Source organism: Panthera leo, chromosome A1 (assembly GCF_018350215.1).
Source record: "Panthera leo isolate Ple1 chromosome A1, P.leo_Ple1_pat1.1, whole genome shotgun sequence".
In the NCBI taxonomy this organism is placed as follows: Eukaryota; Metazoa; Chordata; class Mammalia; order Carnivora; family Felidae; genus Panthera; species Panthera leo.
Genome location: NC_056679.1, coordinates 157,999,005 through 158,011,713, shown reverse-complemented (window position 1 = coordinate 158,011,713; position 12,709 = coordinate 157,999,005). Strand labels below are relative to the sequence as shown.

Here is a 12,709-nt window from a genome sequence, read left to right as displayed (position 1 = left end):
GGGTCATTTAGACTTTTGCTTTTTCTCTTTCCAGGAAAAAAACATTCTTCCACAAAGTGACACTGTGCATTTTATGGAAAAATAATGGCACAGCTTCAGTTCAACACCAAAGTGAAGACCTCTACTGAAGGAAGAAAAAAGGAAAGTTCAGAGTTAATAAACCTGCTTTTTCTCTTCCTGAGTTAACACAACAGGTTTTGGGTTCCTAGACCCCCTTGTTGATGGATAAATGAAATAATTTTCTGTTAAAAAATCATGTCACTAATCATTTTCAGATAAGCACAGTAAAAAAGGGGTGATGCTAGGCTTTGCAATATCTGGAATAGAATTCTAGAATTCTAGATATTGTTTTACTGAGTTGAGAAACAGAGGAGAGGAGGAAGTAAACTTGCTTTTTAAGGTGGTTTCAATGGTTAAAAAAATATTTTTAAAAGTATCGCTTTAACAATGTCTTCCAGACATGCTCATTTTCTTAGGCAATTTAAATCAGAATCTGGGCAATAGGAGCTTTTCTCCTTTCTGCTCTACCAGCCTCTGTCCAATTTCGGATTTAAGACTGCTGTTCTTCCTACCAAGTGCTGATGTCCAGAGGGCTATTATAAGAATCCACCCCTTGCCCTCCTCCCAACCCATGAGATAATTAAGTAAATATAAAGAAAACGGACAGAAGGGAGGGAAAGTGTGCTTAACTCCCAGCCTTTGGTTCTTAGTAGTTACATTTAAATGGGGGCACTTCTCTTTGAGAAGTGAAGGTGTTTCTCATAGCTACAGAATTTACAGTCAGTCAGGGAGCCGACTTAACTGATCCCAGCAAACGGTTCCTTCCTTTTCTTAATCCTTCGCTGCTTATTTTAGCCGCTTCTCCACCCCGCCGGGAATACCATCCAGATCTTAGTCCAGGTAGATCTGACGTCAAGAGATGGCTTTCGTCGATTTGACGTGTAAACACTCATTTCCATTCCGGCTAGGAAGGGCTGGGGCTCCACTCAGCTGGGAGACCAAAGAGCGCTTGCCACCGCCCAGCCTCTACTCGCGCGCCTCCTATCTCCTAGCAGAGCAACCCCGAGCGAGAAGTGGTCTAGAGTCCGAGGGTGAAAAGGGCGAGTCTTTCTGGCTTTTCTTCTTTCTTGCTTCTTGTCTTGCTTCTTTTCCTCGTCTCCTTCGACTTGTGTGAGAGCGAGTGTGTGAGCCATGGAGCGAAGAGCCTGGACTCTGCAGTGTACTGCTTTCGCTCTCTTTTGCGCTTGGTATGCATTGAACAGTGTAAAAGCTAAGAGGCAGTTTGTGAATGAATGGGCAGCGGAGATCCCCGGGGGACCGGAGGCAGCTTCAGCCATAGCCGAGGAGCTGGGCTATGACCTTTTGGGTCAGGTAAGAGTTTGCACTTTCCAGAAACTTTCTGGGGCCCAAGGGGACTGGCGGGACTGAAGCGCGATCTCCCAAGTGGGAGCCCCAAGTCGCACTCTCCTGAACCCATTGGCAAAGAGCCGGAGCTTCTGCAGCTCTCGCCCCTGGCGCGCTTGGAGAAAGAAGGCTTGCATTATTTATTGTTTGGGCTGGAAGCAGCCAGGCAGAACGAAGCCGCTGCAGCTGGGTAGAGCCTATTCTTGCTGCCGTCCGCTTTGGCATTTAAATCCATTCCCGCGTGGTTTGGGAGACAAATCCCTCCACACTTGTTCACCGAACTTGAGATGCACGCGGGCTCTTACCGACCAAGCGCCCCCGGGAGAGGCTTACTGCTCTGCCCCCTGGGACTCAGCTGGTCTCTGCGTCAGGATCCGGCTGTTTCCTTTTTTTCAATATGGCAGCATCAGATCCAAGTCCTGATGCATGGGGTCAAGCAAGCTTGGTGATATCCGCCGGCAGCCTTTCAGGCACGCTCAGGGAGTTGGGAGAGCGCCTGCGGCAGAGACTCGAGACCTAGAGGCTGGGGGCCTGCGGAATAGCCTGGGGAGCCGGTGGGAGAAGAGGTAGGTGAAAGACAGGGGACCAACTCTCCGCGCCTCTACTGGGAGGTCCGAGTCTTCACTGGGAACTTGTAAAGTCCGAGCTTCACAACTTTGCTGGGTCAGTCTCCCTGAAGGGTCAAGCTGCCAAAATGACTGTGGGGAAAGGTTATCTTTTTTTCTTGTTCCTCAGCCAAATGCCTAATAGCTTCCCTGAGGATTTCAGCCTGTGATAAAAACTTGCCTGTCCAAGTGAAAGCTGGTTTAATAGATAGCTGGGGGGAAGGGTAGGGCGTAAAGCATTAAGAGAGTGACAGTTTAGGTGTGGGATTTCCGGGGAATCCCAGGGAGCATGATTTCTAATCTAAGCTTTCATTTTCTTTGGCTTAGAATCAAGCCCTCTCCCCTTGCCTTGGAAGTGTGCTTTCAAAGCGGGGGAGGAGGGAGTTGTAAAACATTTTGGCGCGGTTTTTTTTTTTTTTTTTTTTTTTTTTTTTTCCTGGAGGTGGTTTTAGAGAGGCCGCTGAAGTCACGGATGAGTAATCGTAATCGGTGTAGGCGTTAGCGAATCCATAGATCAAATCTCCTGGGGAATACGACTGTCCTTGCCAGAGGCTTCATTCTCCAATTTTATGAGCTAAATTGTCTTTAAAATGCCCAGCAGAAAAGTCAATACGCAGATTGACTTCTCCATGTCCTAGTAGCAGACTAAGACTTTTTGCTTTTGCCCAGACTCTGTTCTAGGCTAGGCTCCATGTTAGGGGCTGAGGAATAATAGGAAAAGAAACTTTCAAAGAATCAAGAATCTAGAGGAGACCGTTTAGGAACAAATAATTGGAACTGCATGTAACTGATGGAGAAGTTACACCTGGATTCTTAACATTTGTTGATGGAGGGATTGAAGATGGAAAGGAATTGGGGAGGAGTGAAAAAATGACTGCCCAGTGGAGGAAACATTTTTGAACAGAGTTTAGGAAGACTCAAAAGTTGCCAGGAGAACATGTTGAGATCGGAGAGGCACTCAAGGCATAGAAACCAGATTGTGGCAAACCAAGAAGATACAAATAAAGCAGCTTAGAAGAAACTGCAGGGAATTGTTGGCATCTAAAACAGAGTGCAAGCAGTAGCTGGAATTGTACTGGTAGCTACTGTGGACATTCTGGAAATCTTGTGCATCCTGTGGGGGGTAGCTGGGGACTTAATCCTATATCCTCTGGGCAGTTAAAGAGCACTGGTAACTGTGTGGAAAGAGATTGAGTAAGAGTAAAAAAACAAAATCCCTTTTTTCTTTACTCACTGTTAGCTCCACACATACATCCTAACCCGGACCATTCATTATGGGAATTGCTTTCAAAATTATAAATCCCAAAACCAAACAACAACAAATCAGCATTCTTGGTAGGATGTCCAAAGAAAGGATGGAATAGTCACAAGAAGCTTTAAGAAATTGAGGGGGGAGGGGCGCCTGGGTGGCTCAGTCGGTTGAGCGTCCGACTTCGGCTCAGGTCACGATCTCGCGGTTCGTGAGTTCGAGCCCCTCGTCGGGCTCTGGGCTGATGGCTCAGAGCCTGGAGCCTGCTTCCGATTCTGTGTCTCCCTCTCTCTCTCCCCCTTCCCCATTCATGCTCTGTCTCTCTCTGTCCCAAAAATAAATAAATGTTAAAAAAAAAAAAAAAAAAAAAAAAAGAAATAGAGGGGGGAAGAAATCTACATTTACATATGATTTGCATATGCTATATTTTCTCTAGCCACTTCCAGATAAAATGGTATTACTAATAAACATTTTAAAAAAATAATTCTTTGTGAAAGACAGTGCTTTCTTGATTCTGTTTATTTCTCCCTTTGTTTACAGTAATTTAGCATCACTATCCTAAGCTCCTGAAGGCCTCAGGGTAAAGCTAGAATTAAAGAGGTGACCAGAAGCAAAACCAGTTGATAGCAGAAAAAGAGCTAAGCTTGGTGATCTTTTTTTATGGCTACTCTTCCCTCTTCCCAACTCCATATATGGAAAGCCTTGAACTAGTGTAAAGTCAAATAGTCTCCACTAGTAGCTTATAACAATTATGGCTATAGATTCAATAGCTATATTTTACAACAACAACAAATCATTTTAGCTGGATGTAACACTGACCATATATAGTACTCAAAGGGTTTACCAGATTTCCACAAATTATTCTTCTCTGACAGGATAAATTTGATAAAATGGGTATTTTTTTTTAAAAGAAATGTCTATCTACACAATATTGTCTCACACCAAAATAAGTGTAGTTCCTCTGAAATCTGTGAAAAAGAAGTATCACCAGTGCCCAAATATACCATGAGCTCAAGCGATAATATTGTGAGCTCCTCTCACTCAACACAATGACAAGAGAGGGAAGGCTTCTATCAGTGTTTTCCTCATAAAGAAAAAAAAAAAGTTAACTTCAAGCACAATGAATGAGCTTAATAAAAATTGCCTGTCTCTAAGTTACTTGGGTTACAAGCTAACCCATATGTACTTATTTTGGAAAGTGAATTTTTATTTTATTTTTCTTTCACAGATTGGATCACTTGAAAATCACTACTTATTCAAACATAAAAACCATCCCCGAAGGTCTCGAAGGAGTGCTTTTCATATTACTAAGAGATTATCTGATGATGATCGTGTAAGTGTTGTGCATTTGTCTTCAAACTGGTAACCTGACTTACCTGTTTTATGATTTCCGACAAGAGCAAAAAGCACTTTGCAAATATGAATATTTTTTATTGTGATCACAAATATTTATCTGTAGTGCTTCTTGTTGTTTCCATAGGGTTATGATTGCACATTATTAAAACTGGATTGGATAGACTGAGTTAAATAAAATTTATGTACTATATATATTTGATATATTAATATATTAAATCGTATTTAATTTTAATTTATTTTAATTTATTTAATTTAATTAATATATATGTTTAAAACACTAACTCACAAATCTAGTCTAAGAGTATGAAAATGAATGGTGAAAATTAGATGGCAGCTCTAATAAAAATGTTTGCCAATACAATCAATTAACAACCTGTTATTATATGCCTATTATGTACCAAGCACTTTGATATCCAATGTGGGGATGCCAAAGAAATGTAATGCATGATCGTTGATTTTAATAACATTTCAGAATAACTGAAAACACATTCTGCCATGTCTTTGATTTCATTATATGGAGAACTAGTGTTTATGAGGGCACTTTAAATCCATGCCTTCATGAGCCAAATGTTTCCACAAGTATTGTATTGTTTCACTGAAAGCATTTGATTTCTTTTTATCCTGGTTTGTATATATATTCAATGATTAGGCAAGAGCAGGAAATGTCTAGAATGAGTCTAGGTAAATAGTGTGAGGATGATTTGAATGTACACCTAATGTACCTAATGATTTTTGAAGTCTGTTTTCAAGGTCAGCAAACATATCAATAGAAATGTTGACTATATCAGGAGCATCGAAATTTGCATACAGTGTTGCATTTTCTTAAGAATGTGCCATACTGGTAGAAATGTAACCTGGATGGCCTGTTTTCTGTTATTATGATATCTGTTGTCTAGGACACTCTAGAGAATTACGGAAGCTTTGTGAGAGATAGAATACATCCTTTCAACTTGCTAGAAAGAAAATATAAGTACAGAAAGGTGATAGAACTGTTGAAAGTACATGGAATTTATAAACCCTGTGAAATAATTTGCTATTTTATTTGTTTTGAAACTGATAGAATTTTAAAAGGAAGAATAAAAAGACAAATTATGAGGGTAAGGAATGACTGGGCCTGGGTTACCAGCAACCACACCTGGGCAAAGAATGCTGTATGAGTACATTGTATAGTGACCCACAGCTCCTATGCACCTAAGGCTAGCCTTTACTAAGGTTAATGGCTAGATGTGTGAGACCAATTCAAAGGCTCAACATTACTTGAAAAGGTTCTTGTCCAGTGAAGTCTTCCTTTTGCCATCCCAGAGCAGATGACTCATTGTATGGGCTCTGTAAAGTAGGACAACTTCCAAGACTCTGGCTAAGCTTAGTCCTTGAGCATAGCAAGAAAGAGATTTCCCTGTCTGCCTAAATGCATGCCTGACATTAATGCACAAGAAGTCAAACTAACTCCCTTCTCATATTCACAGAAGAAAATTGGACAGAGTGGAGCATACCTGTTATTATTACTGCAAGTGTCTCACTAAAGTGAACAGATAGCCCAGTTCTATTCTTTAGATATTGTTTAATAGTTGTTTTGGAGGGGAATATCTCAGGAATAATGAAGAAAAGCTAAGAATTTAGTCTGCAATATAACTTCATAAAAAAGGGAGTGTATATAATATTATGAAAAATTATCCACAGAATAAATTTATTTTAGGAAAAATCCTAGAACCCATAGAAGCCAGTAGTGGAAAGTTGGACTAGATGATCTTTAATGCTCTTCCCATATCAAAAAGATTATTTATAATTAAGTACATGATACCTATTATGTACATAATAGAAAGACACCACCAATTTCTTCTATTCCATTTGTGCTGTTCTTATAGAGACTAATATGGGATTTGGAGTTAATGACATTAATCATAACACTGTTTCCAACAATTGGATGTTTATCTGATCAGATGGCAGAGTACCTCTTCTTATATTCCATTTTTTAAAAATTGCTTTTGATTTTCATTTTATTGCCTTCTTTTTGATGGAGGATAATATTCTTTCAAATTAGCCCTCTGTAATGCAGCAATAGGCTATCGTTACAAGTCTTTTAATGAAATCTCCAACTGTAAGTGACTCTCTTCATCAAAGACTAGTACTTGTTCCCTAGCAGCCAGCTTCCAAAGACCAACTCAGATGACAGGCAGTATATTCCAAGCATTGAAGTATTTTAAACCAAAACAATTAAGCTTGAACATACAGACTCTTTAAAAATAAATCACAGTGACTAATTTCTAGCTTTCAAGTACCTCCCAATATTTATTATAGGTTTGCAGTAGATTTTTCTAATTACAAATTCAGGACAGTCTTAGTGGATAGTTTTATTCTTTAGCTGCAAATTATGGTTTAGTTTTTATTTTTGATTCTGACTTGTGTCAGATTGTTCTCACATTAAAAACATCCCACCAGACACTGGACTATCATCACGTGTATGACAGAGAGAATGTTTTGGGTAGGAAACAGTCATGTTGCCCAGCGAAATAAGAGCATGGTATTACTTCATAATGAATATAACCATAAGGCAGTCCCTCTCCCTCAGGGTCTCAAGTATAACAGGATTATGCCATAAATGTGGGAAAGGTAATTTTTGTATTGTCAAATCTCTATGCATAATACATGAGACTAAATTAATGGTAAGTGTGCATGGTCAGTAGTACTCATTCATCACCCTCGATCTGTTTCTCATATTAAATACTCTTAAGCAGGAGGCAGAAGCACAGGGGAGCCAGAGTATCAGATTTGCAAAGACAAAGCACCTTTCTTGTCATGCATAACATTTGCAACTTCTACCTTTTGCATGTAAAGAAAAGAGAAATTAAGCTGTAAGAGCACCTTAACAGCAGTCGCTGGAATCTCTTAGCCTGTTGACTCATTCCATGAAAATGGACAAATTTTCAGCTACAAAACTCTGAGACCTCAATAAAAAATGGGTATTATGGTCCATTTGCTGATGAAAGCAGTCTGAACTTTTACTTCCACTGGAATCACAGCGTAAATAATTTGAGGGAATCATCACTTCACTGACTCCTTCTGACTCCACTGACTCCACTTCACTGACCTCCCCCTAAAGGTACAGTTTACTGTAATAGAGGAAATGTTCATCTCCTACTGCCCAGTGGGCAATCCCGTCTTCTCACTGAGCTGCCAGTGTTATCTGTAGTCAAATGAAAACATTTTAGAGCTGCCTCACCTCTGATGGGGAGGGTACTGTAACTAGTTAAAGGGAAGATGGTTACACAAAGGTGGGTATCTGAGTGCTGATTTTCTTGCTATGAATATTTATTTTAACTCCTTGTAGGTGTTATGGGCTGAACAACAATATGAAAAAGAGAGAACTAAGCGTTCAGTTCTAAGAGACTCAGCACTAAATCTCTTCAATGATCCGATGTGGAATCAGCAGTGGTACTTGGTAAGTACTTCCAAAAAGACTGTATAGGACCTGGGATACTTATTTTATTAAATCTGCACAATAGATTTTTTTAATGATGGAGAATTCATCAGAAGGCTATATTACCTGGAAATTAGGGCTGATGGGAACTTCCATCATCTGGATCTCCTGTTTTACTAGGTGAAAGTGTCTGAAACACAGATATTTAGCTGCTATGAAAGCTATGATCTTTGAAAGCTGCTATGAAAGAGAAGAAAGGTTGCTACTTTCTTCTCTTAAGCTTATCTGGAGTAAATGCAGAATTGTGTCTTGCAAGTTAAGGGTTCAAAAACAGTAATCGTGGCAAAAATCACATTTGGTCAAAGTTACTCTCGAGAACCTTTAAATCATCCAAAAGGTAGAGTGAACATGATTCATTATATATGGTCCTGAGTGGCAATTCTTACATGCTAACAAGTGAGAATTTCTGAGCTAAGCTAAAGGAAAGAATACAAGGAGACAAAAGACATCTACATGCAGATGTATAGACTTATAAACTGTTTTGCTTTTAAGATGCCAAATCTTCATTGGTATGTGAGTGTTGAGTAGAGAAATTTTAAGTGTTCTTTCTTACCTGCAGAATATTCTCCCTTCTGTTTTAATATTAAGACTCTATGGCAGTCATACATATTGATAGAAGTGTTCTTTTGTTGAGTATTATAAAATATAAGTTTTCATGACAACCATAAGCTAAGGTTACACATCCTTTTTGCATAAAAGTTGGGAGAAGGGATCAATTCTTCTTGACATTCTCTTAACCTAGGTAGTACTTGCTCACTGCATTGAAAGAAACTCATTAACATTTGTGTATTGACTATGCCAAATACTATCCTAAGTGTTTGACATGAATTAACTCCTTTAATTCTCACATTATATTGTAGATACGATGCTTATACCCATTTAGCAGATGAAGAAACAGAGACAAGGGCAAGTTGAGTAACTTGCCAAAATCATATGGTTACCAGTGGTGGGGCCATAATTCATGGCTCCAGAGGCCATACTCTTAACGACCACACCGTATGATTGTTCTTGCAATTGACACAGAGGTCTTCTTCTCTGGCTTTGTCCAAAAATCTATCTGTAGTTCCAACCTCCTGTGATTCAGCTTTGTATTGGCCTCGTAAGAGTTTTCCCCTACTTCTTTCTGAGGAGCATCGGCCAGGGCACAATTCATTCAGACATTTTTTGACTGTTATTATTTATAAATTTTTTACTGTCCCCTTCACCAGAAACCTGGTACTTTTCTAAAACATCTCCCTTATATGCTTTCCCAAGCTCATATCTCTATTCCCTTGCTGTCCAGCTGTTCTCCCTTATAGTCCCATACACTGTAACGATCAGAAAATTTATCTGAAAAAAGAAAACTCCACATCTCCTCTCATAGATACTCACCCTCTAACTCACTCATACTTGGAAGAGGCAATTAAATTGCAAGTCCTGGTGAGACAGCAGCCTCCTGGGCATTCCAGGTTCTGCTTTTTCTTTCCGAAAAGTTATTAAAACATCCGTGAATAACTGTCAACCAAACAATGTAAAGTAGGTTCAGTGTGGCAAGGGAAGCTCAGGATTTGGGGAGAGATGGAAATATGGGACATCACATAAAACTTTGGTAGATAAAAAACCTGAGCATATCATTATAAATGAATGAAACTTAGGGATCAACTTCTTAGAAGCCATGTAGCTCAGTGAGAAGGGGCACAGGGTGATTCATCCTTTTGAATGATTTTTCCATTAGAACAATTGGGAAAAGAACAGCACTCTGATGATTCACTTTGCCCTACCATCAACTTTATTTTTTTATTTCACCTAATTGCATTCTTTCTAAAAGTAGAGTGACCCTAGGAAAAAGAAAGATGGGTCTTCGGACTAGAGCTTCAGTTTTCATTTTGCAGTAAGCAAATCATGATTTTACCAATTCTTTGTTTTTCTTTACCAGCAAGATACTAGGATGACTGCAGCCCTGCCCAAGCTGGATCTCCATGTGATACCTGTTTGGCAAAAAGGCATCACAGGCAAAGGAGTTGTTATCACAGTACTGGATGATGGTTTGGAGTGGAATCACACAGACATCTATGCCAATTATGTGAGTCTGGGCCCTCCCATGACTGCAACTTAGGGAGCTGTCTACACAGACACATAGTTAAGGCTTTCCTTTCCTCAAGTGGAAGACTTCTCGGATACTGGCCCTAGGAATTATGGGCCAAGGTTTTGCTATTTCCCTCACCCTCCTGCCAGTACATATGAACTTTTTTTTGTATGAGTAGGCACTTAAAGAATTCAGTGGAGCCAAGGATTGTACAAAAGCTTGTGTGCTGGGGATGGGGAAGGCACCTATACAAATTAAATTATTAAAAGCCATTCAGACTCTATATCACTCAGTATCTAGGGCATTAAAGCAATCAAAGAAAGAATAATGCCTTAGATCATTTTTCACAGTCTTCTTCCTCACTCACATCCTTTATAGGCGAATATCTCTAACATTGTACAATTATGTGAATGTGATTCCTTCCATGCAAATTCAAATAATGCAAAAATGGCTCTCAGAGAAGAGAAAAGTTTATCTTAAATGGAAAATAAGTAAATGAAAACTATTTACTTAATTGTTAAGTTCTAAGTGATATCTTAGGTCTTTAGATCAGTGTTTCATCTTTAAAATTGTCCCATGTGTTTCTCTCACCCTTTCCATTCATTCAAAATTCTCCAGCTAAAGAGCAAAGGAAAATTAAAGGAAAAGAAAGGAAGAAAAAGATTAGTAGAAAGTAGGAATTATTAAAAGATATGGAAAGTGTAGAGAAGAGGCTATAGTGGTAGTAGAATTCCTCTATGGGAGATGTTTAAGTGTAGCAATCTGATTGGAAAAGGAGGTGGGACCTAGAAGCATGCCTTAAATTTCAAGCACACTTTATTTAAGTTAGATGCTTAGTGTAATTGGGAAGGCTGAAGAGATCACTGTGGACCTGAGCTCCACCCCACGGTCACCTATTTGTACCTGTAATCATAAGAAAGATGAGTATCCAAGTGTTGCTAATTAGCTCTATAGCTTAGTTGTCATTCAACTTCTCTGGGTCTCAGTGTTCTCACTTAAAAAATGAGGCAGTTGAAATAAGTTAACTCTGATTCCTTCCGGTTGTAATATACTATGAGCTTAATGAGCTACAGGTTTGGTGACATTCAGTGCTAATTGTATGCTTGCTCACTCTTCTGTGTATATCATCTCTGCCTAGTTTATGGGTATAATGAATGATCAGAAACTGGGTCAGAAATTCTGAAATGCAGACTTTTGAGCTATCAGCCAGGATGGAAGGGGTAGGGGTAGAAGGCTTGGGCGGTGTTAACTTTTTTTAATGATGCTACAGGATTATTTTTTATTCTCTTTAGGATCCAGAGGCTAGTTATGATTTTAACGATAATGACCATGATCCATTTCCCCGTTATGATCCCACAAATGAGAACAAGTGAGTAAACGTGGATGGGGGGGGGGTAGGAGGGGGAAAGTACTTTAAAATGCTTTTATCTCATTTGAGAAAATTATACAATAAATATGAACCATATTTCAGCTCTCAGAAAAGTTTTCATGCATACCAATCCATATCATAATATTTTGTTCCTCTTAAAACAGAAACCAATGCTTCTATTTTTATATTTCTTTTGGCTTACAGGACCATAGTTCAATTAAACTTTCTTCTTATGTTGCAAAATGCTCCCCTCAAATGGCACTGAATAGTTATGGCTTTAGAAAGAATGTTTGGGTCATAAAGAGTAAAATCCTCCAGCCCACCCTCCCTAACCCCATCAATGAATGCTTTACTATTTGCAACATGTTTGATGTTAGTTGTGAAAATAAAAATAGAAGACAAAGATAACAATTCCCCATGACTTCTTTTAGTTGCCACAGCCATGCTCGTCAGTTCCCTCAGAAAAGCATATCAGACAACAAAAGCCAGATATCAGACAACAGAAATACACTCTGAGGCCTGGCTCTCAAATCCAACACGTTTTCTGGGGCATTGGACTAGTCAGTAACCTTTCCCAGAGTTTCTGCTGCAGATTCTAAAGCTAAAGGGAAGAGAAAGACAATTACCTTCTGACTCCTAAAATAATTCTCTGTAGCAGTCACAATGTGATGAGGGAGTCCAAGAGCCAGACCTGCCAAAGCAAGAGGCCAGATAAAACCCAGAGCCAGGAGACTTTCTAACCTTCTTTCCTAGCTGCAAAGAAACTACACCCTCTAGCCACATGGCCTCAAATGTCCATGCCCATGTGAGAACTCATCTTTGCACATGTTATCTTCATAACTTCAGGAAAACTTTCACATTTTCTTCTTCATTTGCTCCACGGAGAAGAGACTTGCACCAAAATAGATCAAAGCCAAGGCAAAATCAGGGCTTGTTGCTACAAATGGGATGGAAAGATGCTACATAAAGTGGTTCTTTTTTCTCTCTGTATGGCTTTCTTTCTCTCGGACTATTACCCAACTTGGGTCAATTGAGCTCTCTCTCACTTGCTCTCTTTCTCCCTCTTTCCCTCTTCCTTTAGCTCTTATTCTCACTCAGAATTCCTATGTGGCTGGTGCAGTAATGTTGATCTAAAGTTTTTCTTTGGATGATCCCCTTTCCAGAAGTTCAACAAACACCAGGA

General features: G+C 39.4%; 1 protein-coding gene across 1 annotated transcript in view; it reads left to right on the top strand.

Moving 5' to 3' along the window:
- Positions 1-1,191: 1,191 nt before the first annotated feature.
- PCSK1 (proprotein convertase subtilisin/kexin type 1) overlaps positions 1,192-12,709 on the top strand; it is a 41,186-nt gene continuing 29,668 nt past the window's right edge. The window contains exons 1-5 of the mRNA XM_042906949.1: positions 1,192-1,371; positions 4,487-4,591; positions 7,943-8,053; positions 10,008-10,154; positions 11,450-11,526. Coding sequence (XP_042762883.1) covers positions 1,192-1,371; positions 4,487-4,591; positions 7,943-8,053; positions 10,008-10,154; positions 11,450-11,526 — 620 coding nt within the window. The remainder of the gene's footprint in view (positions 1,372-4,486; positions 4,592-7,942; positions 8,054-10,007; positions 10,155-11,449; positions 11,527-12,709) is intronic.